Source organism: Argentina anserina, chromosome 5 (genome assembly GCF_933775445.1).
Source record: "Argentina anserina chromosome 5, drPotAnse1.1, whole genome shotgun sequence".
Classification (NCBI taxonomy): domain Eukaryota; kingdom Viridiplantae; phylum Streptophyta; class Magnoliopsida; order Rosales; family Rosaceae; genus Argentina; species Argentina anserina.
In genome coordinates, this window is record NC_065876.1 from 17,322,843 (window position 1) to 17,342,535 (window position 19,693).

The 19,693-nt window shown below is 35.8% G+C and overlaps 2 protein-coding genes and 1 pseudogene across 2 annotated transcripts; all 3 read right to left on the reverse strand.

Annotated features, from left to right (window-relative positions):
- Positions 1-2,579: 2,579 nt before the first annotated feature.
- Positions 2,580-4,535, reverse strand: LOC126794330 (cinnamoyl-CoA reductase 1-like). Its single transcript, XM_050521010.1, has 4 exons — positions 4,142-4,535; positions 3,413-3,934; positions 3,098-3,290; positions 2,580-2,911 (listed from the first exon to the last, which is right to left on the reverse strand). The coding sequence occupies exons 1-4, from the start codon at positions 4,257-4,259 to the stop codon at positions 2,776-2,778; spliced, it is 969 nt and encodes a 322-aa protein (XP_050376967.1). The 5' UTR covers positions 4,260-4,535; the 3' UTR covers positions 2,580-2,775.
- A 7,245-nt stretch (positions 4,536-11,780) lies between these two features.
- Positions 11,781-18,751, reverse strand: LOC126795634 (cinnamoyl-CoA reductase 1-like; annotated as a pseudogene).
- On the reverse strand, positions 13,263-16,877 carry LOC126794511 (uncharacterized). Its single transcript, XM_050521253.1, has 8 exons — positions 16,749-16,877; positions 16,108-16,264; positions 15,466-15,967; positions 15,260-15,384; positions 15,048-15,129; positions 14,862-14,976; positions 13,969-14,670; positions 13,263-13,724 (listed from the first exon to the last, which is right to left on the reverse strand). The coding sequence occupies exons 3-7, from the start codon at positions 15,600-15,602 to the stop codon at positions 14,581-14,583; spliced, it is 549 nt and encodes a 182-aa protein (XP_050377210.1). The 5' UTR covers positions 15,603-15,967; positions 16,108-16,264; positions 16,749-16,877; the 3' UTR covers positions 13,263-13,724; positions 13,969-14,580.
- Positions 18,752-19,693: the final 942 nt, after the last annotated feature.

Genomic DNA, 19,693 nt, shown 5'->3' on the forward strand with positions numbered 1-19,693 from the left:
TCAGCTCTTATCTCCTCCTTTCTCTCATGTATACATGGCTGGACTCTCCTTATCCAGGGCTGAATTGAATAACACGGCTCCTTATCCTTTGCTGAATGGTAGACACGGCTTGTTCTCCTTCTTTTCCTCAAGAGTCATGCACGGCATCCACTTCCTTTGGCTTCAAATTGCACGGCTGAAACTCCCTTTTATTTCTCCATTTATCTCTTCAAAACATAGATAATTCTATCCTTGATTTTCTGAATAGGTAGCACGGCCAAGGACTCCTTGTTATACACGGCCTCTTTGCTTCTCTCAAGCCGTGAGTTTCCTTCTTCCTCAAGCCTTGGCACGCCTTATCTTCATCTGATCCATACCGCATAGGACTCATATTTCTTCTCTAATTCGTGCATTATCTCATCCATTCTCCTCTTGCACGGCTAGGATTCATTTTCCCTTCGAATTTTCTCTTAAATCCAAATCTGAAAATAAGAAAAGAAAATCAATAGTAAGAGATAATGAATTTCGAAAATCATGTCTTAATCTAGACAATTGTTGTCTTAAAAAGACACATGTAGTAGATGAGCTTAGCTAGATTAGGAAAGTTTCTAATTTGCAAAAAAGAAACTTACTAAAACAAGTAAGTTACTAGAATAGGAAAGTTCATATAGGAAAGTTTCGTAATAAGAGTTTGAGTTCAAGTATGACTCTCCCAAATGGTACGTTTCCTAGTCTAACAAGGATTCCTAATGCAAATAGGACTCTCAAGATATTGCAAATGCGACCAAAACGTATAAAGATGAAGACTCTTAATCCAACTAGGTTTCCTAGTCCTATACGGATTCCTACTCAAACTAGGACTCTAGACCAATTCTTCATTTTTAACTCATTTAAGCACAAAGACACATCCAATACCATCCAAGACTCATATTGTGACTCAACGACTCGATATTACAACAATAAGGGCTAAGCAAAGTACAAATGGATGTATAAACATATTAAGAACGTAGCACAAAGTGCTCCTATCAAGGTACGTGGAGCAGATGAGTCTACTGTGCAATAGACTGAAACAGCCCCAAGTATGGTCATGTTTTATCCGATATACCATAAAAATTAGGGTATCATTTTCTTTTGAAGCTATATATATGTATTTATACAAAGTTAATTTCTAAGTTATAAAACAAGGTGGATATACGGCCTAAGTATGTTGTTTAGACACAAACTCATTTTTTTGTTTTAGAATGCTGGATAGCTGAATTCAGAAATAGTCACAAAACATGACTCATTTGTTGGACACCACGGAGGCTACACCCTCTAAAGGATGTTTCCACTATCGACTCCATCACCGAGATGGAAAATGTCATTTTATAGCCTTCCAAAATCGGAAATCAAACTTCAGTTGCTAACAACTTTCACATACAATATCTGATTAAGGTGTGCCGCATGTCCACGAACTCGTATCGTCGAGCTCTACAACTTTCATGAATAAACTTTTCGAAGATGAGCGACGGAATGAAAGTCGACTTTTTGAGCCACTGAAAACGTAACGTTTTTCAACCTTGATTCCCGAAATCAGTTTCATTTGCAAAGATATCGACAAAAAGGCGTAAAAATGCGATTTTATTAGAATTACTAAGCTTAATAATTTACAAGAAATTGTACGAATTTAATTCGAAAATTCAGGGTATTACAGTTCAGTCTGGGAAATTGAAGGGAACTCTAAACTTTTAGTGTTAGCAAATAATAGGGGGTTTGATATGATTATTAACTACTAAAGTAAAACCTAAATTACTATTTACATGAGGACTTCTCTTTACCAAACTAAACCAAATTCACCAATGCACCACTTAATTACAAGTTTGGTTCTATCATGAATTCTAATTCATTTGATTACATACTTTTAGACATCAATACAATTAGAGCCTTAGGGGAACATCTAATCATGTAAGATTTCTATTGACATTTAGGATGACTTATGGCCTCACCTAAATTGCATGCAATCAAGTTTAACAACACTTAAGGTAGAAATCAAACAAGATTATATTTAAGCACCAAATCAAAATCTTTGTTGGAGACATGTTTCACGGTGGCGTCACTCACCATGGGGTACATGTAAATTTCCAGAATTTTCCACTTTAATTAACACAAACCGAACTTACTTAGGACATGATTCGATTTGTGTCAATATGGATGAGGAAGATAGCACTCAAATACAATCTTAGGGACTGCATTCAAGTACTAAATTTGTATGCACATATCTGAAAATTATCTAAGAGAAAGTAAAAGAAGAGTAGAACACAACAATAGAAATACAAACTTCAATAATTATAAGAACATAGATTTAGCATAGTTTCAAAAACATATCAAATACAATCTGAAAATTTTGAAGATTTGTTTGGATTCCCACAAGATTGGTGATGTTTTAAATTAAAAAATAATATTACTTATGTTTCTGTTCTTTTATAGGTAATATAAATTAAATTAATATTTATTAATTTGTTTGTGTCAAAAAAAAATTAGTTTGCTTTGTCCGCACAGATACTCGTATTTGTGTTAGTGCTTCACAATTAGTGAGGTTAGGCACCAAGGCTTAATTAGACTAGTAGCGAATAGCGGTAGAATATTTATCTTCAATAACATGCATAGATGTTTTGTGTTACAAAAATTTAAATGAGATATAACTATAGTCTTAGACTGTCATCCTTTCACATAAGAATTTAGTGACACGGTAATTGCACATACATATTGTTTCACCGGAAATACAGAAAGCATGACAATATTTATAGTTTGATTTGCTTAATCCAAGACTCCAATCTTCTGGTAGCTTTCAATGGAATCAATAAGAGTTTCCTCTAGTGGCCGGTAACTCCAACCCAATCTCTGCAACTTTTCTGAACTCAGCTTCTCTTCTTCTTCCTTCGTATGTGTAAGCCTGCCAATTCCAACAAAGAGGGGGCAACACATGATCACAACACTCTAAAACAAATCGTGATTTTTTGTGCTAAATTAGTTAGATCTTAATATAGGTTAAATGTAGTGTAAAATAATATAGAGATTGGGATTGCTTAGACATGAAATTATGGTCTAACTCAAATAAAGTTAATAAAAAAGTACGTACTCCGGGGAATAGTTGTAGTTGGGATGTGAAATCTTCAAGTATTTCTCTACTACTTCTTCAACCCCAATTGCATGTGATGTGCATATGTATCTTTCTCCAGCCTCAGCTTTCTTGTATACAAGAAGCAGTGCAGCAGCTAAATCGCGAGCATCCACCAACGTCCAATAATTGTATCCCGCCTTATCAAATCCGCCTTTTTAGAGAGCCAATTTGCATAATTAGACACTAAAATTAATGTTCACTTGCCTAACAACATATATAAGATGCATATGTAGGTGACACTGTAAATTCAGCACTACTAATCTAATCGTGTACCTTTGAATACTGAAGGCACGAGCCAGCTACTAGTATTCATAGTTGATTGCAACAATGGCCCCAAAATAGCAGAAGGACAAACAGTTACAACCTCAAGTCCGCTAGTGCTTCTTCCAAACTCCAAAGCTGCCGCTTCTGCTTGTGTTTTGGAAAGATAGTACCATTCCTTACTGGACTTAACATATTCAACATCAGACCAACAGCTCTCATCTTTCACTTGATCCTTCGGCCAGTTCGGGTTCTTCACAATAGCAGCTATCGAGGACACAACAACAACTCTCTTCACCTTGGCCTCTAAGCTAGCTTTCAGCACATTAAGCGTTCCCCTCACCGCCGGTTCAAGTACTTCTGCTTCGGGGTCTTCTACCTCAGTTGTTGGTACAGGACTGGCAACATGGAACACACCACTGCAACCCGAAATTGCCGAACATAGAGAATCATAGTCTAGCAAATCTGCCTTGAACAGTTTCAGGTTCTCTGATGCTTTCTCAAGCTTGTTCAAGTGCTCGTACTTGCTACCACCTGCTTGCACAATTAATACACATACTATGAGAGCCTATGAAATTGATTCACCAGCTATATAACATACATATCAAGAAAATACAAGAACAACATATCATGCAATTTACAGAAACATTTCACCCAACTCTATATGCTGAATTCCTGATTATAGCCAGAAAACAATTTAACTCGGAATTATAGATGATAATACAACGAATGAAGCTTGACCTGGTTGTCTGACGGTTCCATGTACAATATAGCCCTGAGAGAGAAGAAGCTTGACTACCCAAGAAGCAGCAAATCCTCCAGCTCCAGTTACGCACACATATTCATTCGCACCCACCATCTTGTGTGTCTATGTTTCACTTGACTCACCGACTCTTTCTTTCTTTCTACCACAGATATAGCCCTCCTTTTCCTCTTGTTTTATATATTTAAATTTTTTAAAAAAAAACCTTCTATTTTAATTCTCATGACTTGATTACAATACAAAATACTGGGTTTGGGATCTTATATATAAACTATCAAGTGTGTGCAAGTCATGTAGCTAGGACTTTTCTTGAGGTAGGACAAAGGGTCACTAAAGGTGTTTCCATAAATCAACATAGGCAGCTTAAGTTGTGCGACTTAGGGGTGTTAATTGAAAATCGAAAACCGAAAAAAACTCGAACCATAACCGAATCATAATTGAAAAAAACCGAAGAAAAAAAAAAGCGCACCAAACCACAAAAAAACCGCACCAAACCGAAAGATTTGGTGTAGTTTTGGTTTGGGATGTTTGGAAACCGAAACCGAACCGAAAAAACCGAATATATATATATTATAAAAAAAATTATATTATTTATAGATATATTTAATATACATATATATATATATTATTTTTACCATATCTGTATTTATATATGCTGATCACATCCGACGGTCGAAATTTAATAATTTGAATTTTAGATATCGGAACCACAACATGTCTACTAATGTGGTATAACTTGTTTAGTGGTCTTTTTGCAAATGTATGCAGTTGTGAAGCAACTATATCTTATAAATAGAATTTTACAAATCTGTCCACATGATACGTTACGTATAGTGAAATATGGTTATGGTAAAAAATCACATATTTTCGATAACGTTTGTGTCCCGATCGAGGCGGTCAACCCTTTTTACGCTTATTATCCCCTATGGGTAGCCTTATCCTTGGAACGTAAAATTTTTGAAAATTTTACATGAGCTGCTACATCACATATATGTGAGAGTGTGTGCATGAAAAAATCCACCAAAACTAGTCAATAATGAGGGGGTAAGAACAAATTCACTTAATTAGATGAAATTAAGTTAATGTTGACCACATCGATCGAGACCCAAATATTATCAACATTAGATGAATTTTTTACCATATCCTTATTTAAATATGCTGATCACATCTGACGGTCAAAATTTAATATTTTGAATTTTAGACATTGGAACCACAACATGCCTACTAATGTGGTATAACTTGTTTAGTGGTCTTTTTGCAAATGTATGCATTTGTGAAGCAACTATATATTATAAATAGAATTTTGCAAATATATCCGCATGATGCGTTACGTATTGTGAAATATGGTTATGGTAAAAAAATCACATATTTTCGATAACGTTTGTGTCCCGATCGAGGCGGTCAACCATTTTTACGCTTATTATTCCCTATGGGCCTATGGGTAGCCCTATCCCTGGAAGGTAAAATTTTTGAAAATTTTACACGAGCTGCTACATCACATATATATGAGAGTGTGTGCGTGAAAGAATCCACCAAAACTAGTTAAGAAGGAGGGGGTAAGAACGAATTCACACTTAATTAGATGAAATTAAGTTAATGTTGACCACATCGATCGAGACCCAAATTTTATCAAAATTAGATGAATTTTTTACCATATCCGTATTTAAATATGCTGATCACATCTGACGGTCAAAATTTAATATTTTGAATTTTAGACATTGGAACCACAACATGCCTACTAATGTGGTATAAGTTGTTTAGTGGCTTTTTGCAATTGTATGCATTTGTGAAGCAACTATATCTTGTAAATAGAATTTTGCAAATCTGTCCGCGTGTTCTTTTTATTTCGTTAAGAATCAAGTAGATAGACAAGGAAAGAAATTCCGATTTTCTTTACAAAAAAACCGAAAAAAAAACCGATATATACCAGAGAAAAACCAAACCGAACCAAACCGAACACAATTGGTTTTTGAAAAAAAAAAGTAAAAAACCAAACCGAATAAATAGAACGATTTGGTGTTCGGTATCACCTATAAACCGCACCATTCACACCGATTAACACCCCTAGTTCGACTGTAGAAACAACCGAAGAAAATACACACACTATGGGAATAAATATTGAGGAGACTAGACTAACAGATTAATTAACTACTAGTCCAACTAGCTCGTAGTCGTCTTCCAGAAGAAACTAAAGAAATGGATTAGCTGACATCAATCACATCATAACCACAGAAGACAGAACGATTATGATTCGAGAGAAACAGAAGAGCTAGCCATGATGGTCATCGGTGGTGCACTGTTAATTATTTCCATGCCCGGACCTGAGGTCAGGCTGCAACAGTGGCCGCCTCAGCACCATTTTCTCACCCTTTAAAATCTCCAATACTTTTTAAATAGTTTGGTTACTCGATCAAAAATTTTTCTTTCATGGTTAATTTTATTAGAACTCTCACTCCGGTTATATTTCCAAACTAAATGGTTCATAATTTTAAAAAGACTGATACATAAAAATAATTATTAAAGTTTTTGAATTTAGATGAATAAATGTGTAATTTAGTACTAGATTATTTATTAATTTTTACTAAAGTACTAGATGACATTATTTTACGACCCGGCTCAGGTCTTGAAATCTCAGATCCGGTCTTAATATCCAAGTAAAGCAAATATTAAAAATTAAAATATATCATATGTGGTGAAACTACCAGTAACCCTATCACTTAAGTGAATTTTCAACTCCATTGTGTTAAGGAACTCAAATGTGACAGATTCCCACTAAGCTTGTTCCCGCGGTTATGGTTGACTTGACTAAACACGTAGTATTCGAGAAGAAATTAAAGAAATGGATTGGCTGCCATCAATCACATCATAACCATAGAACGATTATGATTCGAGAGAAACACAAGAGGTAGCCATGATGGTCATCGGTGGTGTACTGTTAATTATTTCACCGTATGTCTTCTCTTCTAGAAAAAGGAAAGAAAGATGAAGACACCAATACAAGAAGAAGAAAGAAAGAAAGAAAGAAAGAAGATAAAGATGAAGGCTAATGTACAAGAAATTGAACACAAATGAAAATATTGTGGTGGTAAAATCACTTACTTCAACATGAAGGATTTTGAAGAATCAAAATCGATGGCTTGTGGATAAGCCATGAAAGGAGAACTCTTCTAGGTTAATTCTACTTGGTTAGTAAGAATTATTAGCTATGAAGAAAGGTTCAAGTTGGACACTACCTCTTTCACCTCCTCTTTGTAGAAGAGTTCAAGTTGGACACTACCTATCACAACTCCGAATTTTCGAATGATAAAAATTCTAATTCGAAGTTATGATAACTCTAAACCAATCTCAAATATAATGAAATCGTCTTACCGCAACAGTGTATCGAAACTGAATTCACAGTACGACTCAGTTGTGTAATATTCCGGAAATTTATAATTATTTTCTAATTATTGTTTGGAGATATTTAAATTGGTGGTGATCTGATTATATAGTACGAGGGAGAAAACGAAAGTGTTCGAGCGATTTATACTCAGAAACGTTACCGTGAGGGGTCAAGAGTTGACTCTTTATCCGTTAGGAATCTCAGAAAACTTCATTCATGAAAGTCGTAGAGTTCGTTAATACGAATTCGTAGACACGTGGCACGCCTACATCGGAATTCGTATGAAGAAGTTACAAATCAAAAGGTATTTGGACACTTTTGGAAAATAGTATAAGTAGGGGAATTAAAGAGAAAAATGGGGAGAAAATCACAAATTCGGATCAGGTACAGTTCACCCGAAAACCCATATTTTTTCCTCCTGAGCAGCCGATTTTGAGCTGCCGGATCTCCGCCGTCTGACAACCATAGACCAGCGCACCGGTCCCGTTTGAAAGGTTGATGCGTCTCCTGTCGATTGGTGGCAACGTCACTCGCCAGATCACCGCCGTTGGGAGCGGTGAATGCCGAAAGTGCACAGTTTAACCTCGCCGGATCTCCCTCCTTCGGCCACCAATCGGTGAGATTCTTGTCTCATTTTGAAGGTATCCTTCTATACTACAAACTCTCCAAAAGATTTAACCCAAATGTTTTTGTGCTAAGTTTTAAATTGGGTTTTTTTTTGTTTTTGTTAAATTGAAGTGTTTAGGCTCACATTTGACTTTGTGGTGAACTATAAAGTTGTTAGGAATATCATTTAGATTGTGGATTCACCGAGAGCCAATAATGTACTACGGTGCCAGACATCAGGACACGGTTATCACCGTAGTAATAAAAAATACAGTGTCGGACATAAGTACAACGGATTCACCGTGATGGTGCTCGGACATCAGGACACGAGATTCACCATATAATAAAGAAACTTGCGGTGCTAGATATCAGTACACGGAATCACCGACTTATAAACATGCATAAAATAAAAGGGCTAGTCTCAAGACAATACGACCAAAGTAAAATGCAAATAAATGCAACATGCGATAAAGACGTATAACATATACATTTTATATATAGAAAACCACTAACCCGGAAGGCACCGGTTCACCCTACCTGATATAGCAGTGTCGAAGTCCACGCCCCAAATCACGCTCCTCGTGCTCCGCGTAGAATCGCGTCCCGCAAACATATCTCATAACTAAACAAATAACGAAAAGGGATAAATAAGGGTCACGACATTTTTAGTCGATTTAGTAATTGATCATCGGTTTGACTAGTTTGACTACCCCAATCGAGGTCTCGGAATGATTGGTTGACTTTTTTAAAAGTCAGTGTGAATTTATTTTACAGATATTCGTATCTTAGATTTAAGACGCGAATAATCGATAAATGGAAATCTTAAATTTACTCTTCCGGCATTTAAATCTCTCACGCTTAAGAGTTCTTCGATTTCTGATCCGGGGGGAAATCGAGTTTAAGGTTTAATCGTAAAGCTAAAATTACGTTTTCGCGAAAGGTTATTAATTTTCCGTATTCCGATCTAAATCGAGAAACTTAAAGGTAAAAAAGTTGAAACGAGATTTAAGTAAAAACTAAAGTAATTACTTTTAGGCAAAATAGTAACTTTTCAAATTTTTTACCGCTAGGGGTAAGACCGTAATTATTCAAAGTCAACATGGGTATTTTGGTCATTTCATAGGGGCGGTAAAACAGTAAAAAGGTAAGTTTGAAACAGTAAAAATCAGGGTTTTTACCCTCCACCTCCGATCACACTCCGATCAGAAAATCCGGCCACACAACCTATTCTAATTCACTCCAAATCAACAACACCAGCAATGCAACGGGGTCAAAATCAGAAAGAGAAGAAGGCGGTTTGTACCTCTGCAACTCAAACGAAAAAGTCGATGAGCTGTGCTCCTCCTATCTCCGATCTCAAATGCCAGCGGCAATAGCTCGGCCTCTCGACGTCTTCTGTTGCCACACCGAGATTCCTGGTCGTCCCTTTAGCCCACCACAATACTGTGTTTCGAGGAGGAGAGTCGCCGGAGTTCGAAGAACACACCGGCGAGACCAACAATTTGAAAACGGTGAATGAAAGCTCCAAAACTCTAAGAAAGATAGTAGATCGACTGGGCATTGAAAGGTACAAGTGGATCTTACCAAGGGAAGCTTCGCGACGTAGCCAGAGCTCAGGAAAATCTTCGTCGACCCCCACTGCCTCAAAACTCCAAGTTGCCGAAGAGTGGTTGCATGTTGAAGCTGCTGGAACCATCGGAGAGAGGAGATGGAGGCGGTCACGACGGTGGTGGTATTGGGGCGAGACATCGCCGAACGACGGCGGTGCGGTCTGGAGCAGGCGGCGGTGTTATGCTCTGTTTCGAAACAGAGGGAGAGAGAACGAGATGCGACCAGGGAGAGAGATATAAAGAGAGGCTAGAGTGTGTATGGTAGTTAGGTATATATAAGTTGATCTGACGGTCCAAATCAGTTCGCTCAAATGGACGGCCAAGATTTAAAACCAGAAAATAGGAAATTCTTAAAATACGTTTTAAAAGAGTTAATTTCGTAAACTCGTAGGAAACCGAGCGTCAGAAAAATATTTCTCGAGTACTCCCGCGCTCGTAACGACGCGTAGTTTAATACAAAAATATTAAACTACATTTTTGACATCTCGGAAAAATATCGGTTAGCGTGACAATAATGCCAGAAATATGAAGAAATTTTCTAGGGCCTCACATCTCATGAGTACCCATATTTTAAATGATTTTGGATAACAGATGGGTTGCCCAATGTCTCATGATTACACATATTTTTAAATTGGGTAACAGATGGTTTGTCTAATGTCACATGAGTATGTTTGTCTTTACATGTTATATGTCATATTTCCTTTGTATGCGATGTTGTTATACTGTTGGTTTACTCATACATGCTGAAAAGCTTACTGAGTTTGTGTTTACAATCTCGGTGCACCAATTCGATGGTGTAGTGGATAGTTCTGCAGGTGGGGATTAACAGATTCGGAGGACTTACTCTGAAGATTTCTTTTTTCTATTTTTGGTGAGGATTGAGTGAATATTACATTTTCATTGGTTATAATACTGAGGTATAAACTGGTTATGTATTATTCAAGTCGACTGAGTCGTGCTGTGGACTCAGTTTTGATACACGTTTCAATATATTTGAGAATGTTTTAGAGTTTTCATGGATTCGAATTCGAATTTTTATTATTCGAAATTTCGGGGCTGTGACAAATTGACTTGAATAATACATTACCAGTTTATACACTCAAGTATTAAAAAAATTAGAAATGTAATATTCACTCAATTCTCTCCACAAACAGAAGAATGAAACCCTTAGTAATCCTCCGAATAAGCTCTCTGAGCCAGCTAATCTCCACCTGCAGGACTACCCTTACACCATTATATTGGTGCACCGAGATTATAAACACAAACCTGGTAAGCTTTGCAGCCTGTATGAGTAAACCAACATTATAACATTCATCACATACAAGGGAAATATAACATATAACATCTTAAGACATGTGTTCTCATGTGACACTGGGCAACCTATCTGTTATCCAAAATCATTTCAAAACATGGGTACTCATGAGACCCAAGCAACCCATATGTTACTCCTCATGTAGTACACTGGCAGACACTGGGCAACTCATCTGTTACCCAGTATCATTTTAAAACATGGGTACTCATGAGACCTTAGCAACCATCTGTTACCCCTTATGCAGTACACCGACATACAGACTAGAGCTCTAACTGATCGTAACCGACACCAGCCAAAGTTTGGTTCCGATTTAATACCAACAACGTCCGAAGACTATAAAATGTTTTAACAAGACTCAATGTTAAAATATGTACAATATAACAATCCACACATGTTTATGTACTACAACCAAGCGACTCTTACACAACAATAAAAATATAGTCACTCCAATAATCCGTTATACCAGAAGGTACGTTATCTTCTTTCTGGTCTCATCCGCCACAATTAATCGAACACAATACAACCTCATAATTTAAATAAACATTATGACATTATATAATATAGCAACTCATATATATGTATCGTATTTACCATTTTCGTATACATACACAACTCACTATATTATATAGATTTCACAGTTCACTCTTTTTAAGAAATCGTAAATGAGTCACCGCCAATCGTAAATAGCAAGCTCCAAGATCATCATTTTATTCCAATAGTCCAGCCTCAACGCAGCTTTCAACAGAGTCTATGAGAGTCTCATCCAATCTCCGGTAACTCCAACCTAGCTTTTCCAGTTTCGCTGAGCTCACCTTTAAACCCCTTTCCGCTTCGACGAAGCAGGCACTATATAGACATATGATTAATTAAAATAATATAAAGAGAAAACATTCCTACAAAATCCAGTCCATAGTAAATTGGCATTTGTATGCTGGTCAATCAGGTAATATTATTCACAGTGAGTCTGTGATTACATTATAGCCATAAGGGAAAAACTTACTTTGCAGGATAATTGTACTTGGGGTAAAAGCTCCTCAACTTCTCAATCAGCTCCTGTGTCTTAAAATGGTGAGACACACAGAGGTATCTTCCTTCAGCCTCAGGCTTCTCATAGGTCAGAAGGACTGCTTGAGCTAAATCCCGCACATCAACTAAACTGTGGCCTGTATTCCATTGAAGCACTCCCTGGTGCATGTAGATATCGGTAGCAAGTAGTATGCAAGTTTGACCGAAGATACCATGTGTAGACAGTTAACAAAATGAATTTACTATCGATTATTTCATATATGTTTTTGGCATGCAGTGGAATGCGTGGTTTAATAAGTACCCTTTAAAATCTTGATGAGGATCAAGGTGCTTGCATTTATAGTGGACTGTACAACTGGCCCCCAAATAAGTGTAGGACAAACAGTTACCAGGTCAATTTTCCTTTCCTTTTTGCTAACTCCAGGGCCTCAGATTCTGCTTCAATTTTTGAAAGGCGATACCAGTGCTGGAAAAAGAAAGAACTAGGTCAACATATGAATTTAAAAAATCTGGCGTTGGAAGGATATTACTGTTGAACTGTAGATATAACTGAAAAAGAATACCATAAAATCACATAAAAAACTTGTGAAGTAGCAGTGCAGTGTGCATAGGCAGCATAGCTAACGGACGCCCATGATTTCAGATTTGCATAAGCTGAGTTCTAAATTCTAACTAAATATGAACTTGAGGATATATAGTTTTCTCAGAGACCCTTGCTCTTTTAATCACACTTGCTTTGCGTAGGACACCCAAATTACACCATTTTAGTAATGTTTTGCACTTCGTATGAACACTGTGAAGAAATATTGGAATGCCATGTCAAAGGGCGCTTATTAACAACAATATTTTTTGTTATACCTACAAACAATTGAGAGTTCTCACTACTCTCATTCCTAATTTACTGGCAGCTTTTGAAAAAAATGAAAGATAATAGATGTTCTTTTTGTTCTTGGTGATCCTCTTTGAATTAAAGAATGAACAGATCGTTGTATTTATATGATTATATACTAGATAGGGGGCCCGCGCTTTGCTGCGGTTTTGTATTACTAAATCAAGTGTTGTACCTGATTACTTCAGTTAGATTAATTGAAACTCTAAGAATCTGAATTAGACAAATCTGAGTTAGATTACTGAACATACAAACAGTTTTTACAGGAAACTGGTTTTGGTTGTGTAGTAGAACTATTTGTCTCTAGTACAACTGACCCAAAATAGAGGAGCCTAATCTAACAATCTGAGTTAGATTACTTAATATACAATAGTTTTTACAGGAAACTGGTTTTGGTTGCAGTACAACTGTTTGTTTCCATCCAAAAACTGGGACAGCATTTAGATAACAAAAAAAATGCTGAACTCTAGGTTTTCCTCTTACTGCATCAGTGGTGAACTTGAATGGATGTGGAGTTTAGTTTGGGGTTTGTTCAAAAAGGATATTGCCCCAACCTCTTTTGCACCAATTTATCCATTGCTTTTGTTTGCTGCTGTGATACAAAAGCACAACTACTGCTGTACCGACATAAAAGCTATAGATATAGATAGAAAATGCTTTCAGCCTAGTTCATTCTCTCTTATCTTTTTCACTTTGTTTCTTCTCTGTAAGAGATGGGGTTGCCTCTTTGCCTTGCCTGTCATTTGAAATTAATAAGGCTGTGAATATCAGAGGTTATAAATATTGGAGGTGGCTAATAGTGAAGAAAGATCAAGTATACCTAAATTTTGGATGGAAGAAGATAATTATTTTTTCTTGTAGTAATGTTAAAGAGATCATAGGAGAAATTAAACAGAAATGTTTCAACTCTTATTTTCATGCTTCAAATGCAAAAACTAACACTAATTTAAGAATTCCAAGTCATGGATGTTAACGGTTACCTTTTGGTCTTCTTGTCTTTCTCTGGTGCATCCATTGATTTGCCTATGAGATTAGCTGCCCTTTTTTCTCATACGTTTTTTGAGGTGTGGCTGATATTGGTTCATCGTTGTCTGGGTTTGGTTGTATGCCCTTTACAGTGATTTCACGGTCGAGCTTAACTTGAAGATCAAACAGGTACTTGTTGCCTCTTTTGGCGGCTATTTCTTCCGGTAGATCATGATTACCCGCATAGTTTTTTTTTTCTAGCAATTCTGAACATGTGTAGCCAAAGAGCTGTTCTGCCTATTGTCACATTAGTGTTAGGGTGATTTGATCCTCCTTGTCATCTTCTATAGTTAGATAAACTCTATAACTGTTTGTGTAACAAAAGTAATCAATTCACATGATAATAGAGTTCTTCAATTCAGCCCTAACATGTGAAAGCCTAAAGGATTATAAAAAAATGTTATGGTTGGCTAAAATTTTGAAATTTTCAAAAATATCATTTTTAACAAAATATGAAAAATACGTGAGGTAGTTATATGTTTTCATAAAGATGCCTCACCATGGCAAAGCTCCTTTTACAACGTTATGTTTCTGACATTCGTAGGTGCCATCATCTCCATGTTGCTTTAGCTGCTTGTTACAATTTGGTTATGAGCAACTATTGTACCACCACCCACTGTGAGTTGAGAATCTGATGATCGTTGCACAACATACAACTATTTGATCATGTGGAAATTACATTAGTTTCAGTATGAAGTCTAATTTAATACCAGAATTCAAAAATTAGTTTATAAGAGAAGTGAAAATAATGTGCCCAGGTCAGTTTTTGCTGAGCTAGGGCATAGAAGTATTTTCTTGGGTTTATTTTTCTCTTTTTTCAATTAGATAATATAATAACATATTTTACCTTATAGGCTTCTGGGTCCCGTGTATATAGATCAAAAATTGTCTTCCATGTTTCATCTTTTTTCCTCTGCTTGTATGGTGCACTGATTATTGGTTTGTCTCCTGGTTTGTTAAACCTGTATTTGATATTGGTAATTGTGTTATGTTTGTATATAAATAATATATTTAAGTTAATTACAATACTTACTCTGCCTCATATTCTGCAGAATCTGGCAATTGTGGGTTATAGATAATGCATGTGTGATTTGTGCTTGTTGGTGTTATGTAATCTGTTGATAAAAAGTAAGGAAAACATAAATAAGTGTAATGTTGATGATTACGTAATGGTTTTAAATTAAAGCTGTGTCTATGGCTATTTTATCATAAGCAGTTAGATATAAGTGGTTGAATAATGAATACCTCGGAACTTTTTTAGATTCAAACTTGTAAATGCGACAAACACTGATGTTGTTGGGTCCTCAAGAACTTTCAAGTCAAAACTTCTTGCATGGTGTCCCCAAAGTGTGACTATTACGCATTGTCTCCTACATTATCAAATGTGGATAGTTGAAGTTATTATAAAAGGCAATTAAAATTTTCAAAACTCAAATTTAATAAAGACATACCTAAGATTTTCAAGAGTAACCACACAAATGGATTCATGTTCATCTGTTGATGGTATATATCGCTTGCGTTCTGATTGAACATCTTTAATGCAGCCATAAATATCCTGCATTATAGAAGAAGCATATGTCGTCAACATGATTCACTCTATTAAGAAGGCAGCATATATTAGTTAAAAATTGAACTTTTGTTTGATAACTTGCCTATGAGCACGATTTGTTCTTTCTTTTGTTTGTCTTTTTCTGCGTGTTCTTTGAAGCGATCTTCAACTTGCTCAAACTGTAAGAATTGGAATGCATATCTTGGAATTAAGCATGTGTCTTGTTTTAGTGGGATAGACTTCGTGGGTTGATTGAAAGTCAATTGTAGATTACGATCCACCACTTTGTATCCAAAGACATGTTTCTTGGTGAAGACATGATAAATGTCATACATGCAGCCTTCTTCCAGTTTGGTTGTGTACTCATAGTCATTCTCAGCAACAATAGCATGCATGGTGTCAGCCTACATGAACAGTTGTATTGAGAAGAATAAATTCAAACAGAACAAAAGTTATAATCTTGTATTGGCAATTCCAATTATTTGTATGAAATATCGGTGTGGTAATATAGATCTTTAAGAGATAATAATGTTCTAAAGCTTACTCTTTCATCGATCAGAAGATAGTGTAATCCATCAAAGAATTCGCTTTTAAACTTTTTTGGCCTCCATGCTCTTGCAACACGAATTCTAATTCTGCCCACATATTGATTTGGGCGTATGTCATTCAGATATGTTATGCTCATCTCACTCATTGCCTGACTATCAGAAAAAGAGTTAATTATAGTGATATTAATGAAGTTGTCAATGCACATATACTAAGTGAATTTTTGAAACAACAGTAACCTAATAGAAAAGGATATTAAAAAAAATCTTAGGTATTATGTAAAATTGAAAGAAAATAAGTACAAAGGATATCAGTTAATCTTACCAAATTAGTTTTTATATAATATTGATAAATCAACTATTCAAATTAGATATTGTGAAACTTTAAAACCAAATTAGATAAACAAATTTAAACTATTTCAGATCAATTGAGTTTGTATAAGAGTAGAGATGTTGTATGAAACCGTAAAGGATAGTTTCTAAAAGGCTAGTGTAAGTGAGCCAATGTTGTATGAATAGTTCATTATGTTAGATGAGACAAAGTTTTTGATCTAAGCAAAAGAACCAGTAAATTATATTGTTCATTATAAGATTGTCATTAATGAAAATTCACATAGCATGAACAACAAAATATAAATACCTGACAGAGTTGCATTTTCATTTCTCATATCACCTGCAGCTGCCACCGACATCCCTTCAATTTCTATTGGGTCAGCAGCCACACTCGCAAAAACATTTTGTTCAAAAAATTTCATCATTCCCGACTTCCTTTCAGGTGTCATACTTGCTATAAAAACGCATTATCAAACAATCAAAAAGATTAACAAAATAACTAAATAATAAACCGATATATATATATATATATATATTCATTGTTATTTGGCAATTGTTCTACAACCCTAACTAACCCTGAAAACTACAACCTGCACAGACAGCCTATGAACACATAGACACCCTCTAAATCAAAGTTGAAATTATTGAGTTGTTTGCATCATTTGAGTCATGGTGTAGACTCAAATTAAGCAACTCCATAATAGTTTGGTGTCATAGCTGTCCTATATACAGTATACTGAACCTATAACCCTGTTATATAATACACAGAAAGCATGTAAATATAGAATAAGCACATTATGATCTTAATAAAAGACAGTAAGAGAGCAGTACCCAAAAATTACAATGAGGTTGGTTCCGCTTTGCCCAAATGAAAGTTCCAATTTCTATGCCACCACAACAAAAGTTTCTGTTATACCTCACCTGCATGTGTAAAAATACATATATTAGTGTGTTGACGATAAAAAATAGCAAAATGGATGAACATGAAGGCAGATAGAAAATAACAGAGAATCTAAGACATAAATTTATGAGATTGTATATCGTTTGGAACACAGATTCAAGTGTTTTAGGCACTGTATGCTGTGTGCATTTTAAAGTTTCACTATACATGCATACATATTTCAATGGTACATATTTCAATAGTGGGGAAATTGTATTTACCGCTAGCGATCCTATTCTTAATATCTAAAACATCATGTTCACTCAAGGATGAAAAAATATCACCTAATTGATCATATGTAAAATACATTTGTTTTAATAGGTTATTCAAATTACATTGATAATATTAATCAATATTAGCATTTGGATCGTGGGGTATTGTACTGTAAGCCATTCCAATTGACTTTGAAACTTGATTATATGAAAAAAATTGAAAGCAAACAAAGCCCAGCTGAAATATCAGGTCAATTGATGAGCCAATATATGACCGAAAACAGGGAGAAAAACGAAAAACCCAAAAATTGATGGAACCAATCAAACAACAAAATTGATGTAATCAAAGTAGTTAGGAAGGGAAAAAAAACTGAATACGGGGATTAAAACATGATTGAAACATGAAATTGATCTAAGGAGAACAATTGACTTTGAAACTTGATTATATGAAAAAAATTGAAAGCAAACAAAGCCCGGCTGAAATATCAAGTCAATTGATGAGCCGATATATGACCGAAAACAGGAAGAAAAACGAAAAACCCTAAAATTGTTGGAACCAATCAAACAACAAAATTGATGTAATCAAAGTAGTTAGGAAGGGAAAAAAACCTGAATACGGGGATTGAAACATGAAATTGATCTAAGGGGAACTCACCAAAGCGACGCAGGTCTCATGACCGCAAAGTTTGCCGGAAGATTTGGGTTCTAAGGGGAAAAGGAGTATGAGGAGAAAGCAGAGACTTTGTTCTGGTTGTCGGGTTGCAGTTTATCAAGTTCTTTGTTCTGCTCTCTAGGCTAAGTAGCTTTTTAATGAATTGCTTTTCAACCCAAAAAATACGTGGTCCATGGGAATAGCCACAGCTGGCCAGGAAAAGGACAGAGTCCTTAAGAACAGTACCGACTATAGCGTGTCTAATATATAGTAAATTCATACTTCTCATTACTGTAACTAGAATCAAGCAGATCATTACGACTGGTTGATTGTGTACAACGTGAATTATGTCTCATTACCTTAACCTTTCGGCAGTATTCCTTATCTGACCAACAAGTTTCATCCGAGACTTGTCCATCTGCCCACCTAGGATTGAAGGTTACAGCAGTAAGAGAGGACACAAAAACAACTCGCTTGACTTTTGCATCAAGAGATAAAATCAACATTTGATGATAATCATATATTATTATGTATCATCTTAATTAGCACACTTCTTGGTAACAAAATGTAGTCTGCTTTGATTACTGACTCACGAGATAGAATGATTACAGATAGTTATGCACCTTCAAATGCTGGAATCGATTTACATTATTAACCAGAGCCATTCTTATGTAAAATAACAGTATGAAGTATGAACTATCATAAGAGCAATAAAATACATCGAGCATATCTAACTATAAATAATGAGATTGAGACTCTTGCCTCCGGGTCTTCGTTCTCTCTCCCTCAGAAACCGAGAATGCAGGCGGAGCTCCCTAGCCCCGTTCCGCTTCAAGACCACCACCAATATTTTCATCTCTTCCTCCGCTACAAGACCTGTTAATTGCATGTGGGATTTGAGCCCATTTGATTCAGATTAGGAAATAAGGCTGGCGATGTGATCTGATGAAGCAAAATTTCGCTAAAACCCAGAAAATCGATGGAGGATAGCCTTGTAGCTAGCCTCTCTCTAATTTACTCTTCCCACTCTTAATGACCCAGCAAAAGAACTAAGCTTGGGCCGAGTGTTGTATTGATTAGCTTGGTTGCATTTTTTTCCAAGTATTTCAAGGGTACCCAATAAATGTGTTGTAAACGGTTTTTAGAAAAAACAAATGTACGTTTGTTTATCCAGGATCTAGGGACAGCTAGTTGTTGGGTACCCATATGAGTAATTTTTATTATCGACCTCGTGGATACGTTGCTGTTTATACCTTTCACTGAATGATAAATCGGCTTTACTTCCCTACTAAAAAAATATTGATAATCATAATTGAGTTACTAATTTGTTGCCAAAGTAGTGAAAAGAAAATGTGACACGAAAGAAAATGTATATTGTGCTACCCTTTGTTTTTTCTTTAGACAATATATTTTGCGTGAGCGGGGAGACAGTACCAATGCCCCAAGCA

Coding starts and splice junctions, on each gene's coding strand:
- LOC126794511 (XM_050521253.1), bottom strand. CDS start 15,602: ATGTTGACGACATATGCTTCTTCTATAATGCAGGATATTTATGGCTGC. Junction 15,385..15,465: donor GTTACTCTTGAAAATCTTAG/GTATGTCTTTAT, acceptor TTGATAATGTAG/GAGACAATGCGTAATAGTCA. Junction 14,977..15,047: donor TCTGCAGAATATGAGGCAGA/GTAAGTATTGTA, acceptor TATCAAATACAG/GTTTAACAAACCAGGAGACA.
- LOC126794330 (XM_050521010.1), bottom strand. CDS start 4,259: ATGGTGGGTGCGAATGAATATGTGTGCGTAACTGGAGCTGGAGGATTT. Junction 3,935..4,141: donor TGGAACCGTCAGACAACCAG/GTCAAGCTTCAT, acceptor TTGTGCAAGCAG/GTGGTAGCAAGTACGAGCAC. Junction 2,912..3,097: donor AACTACAACTATTCCCCGGA/GTACGTACTTTT, acceptor TGGAATTGGCAG/GCTTACACATACGAAGGAAG.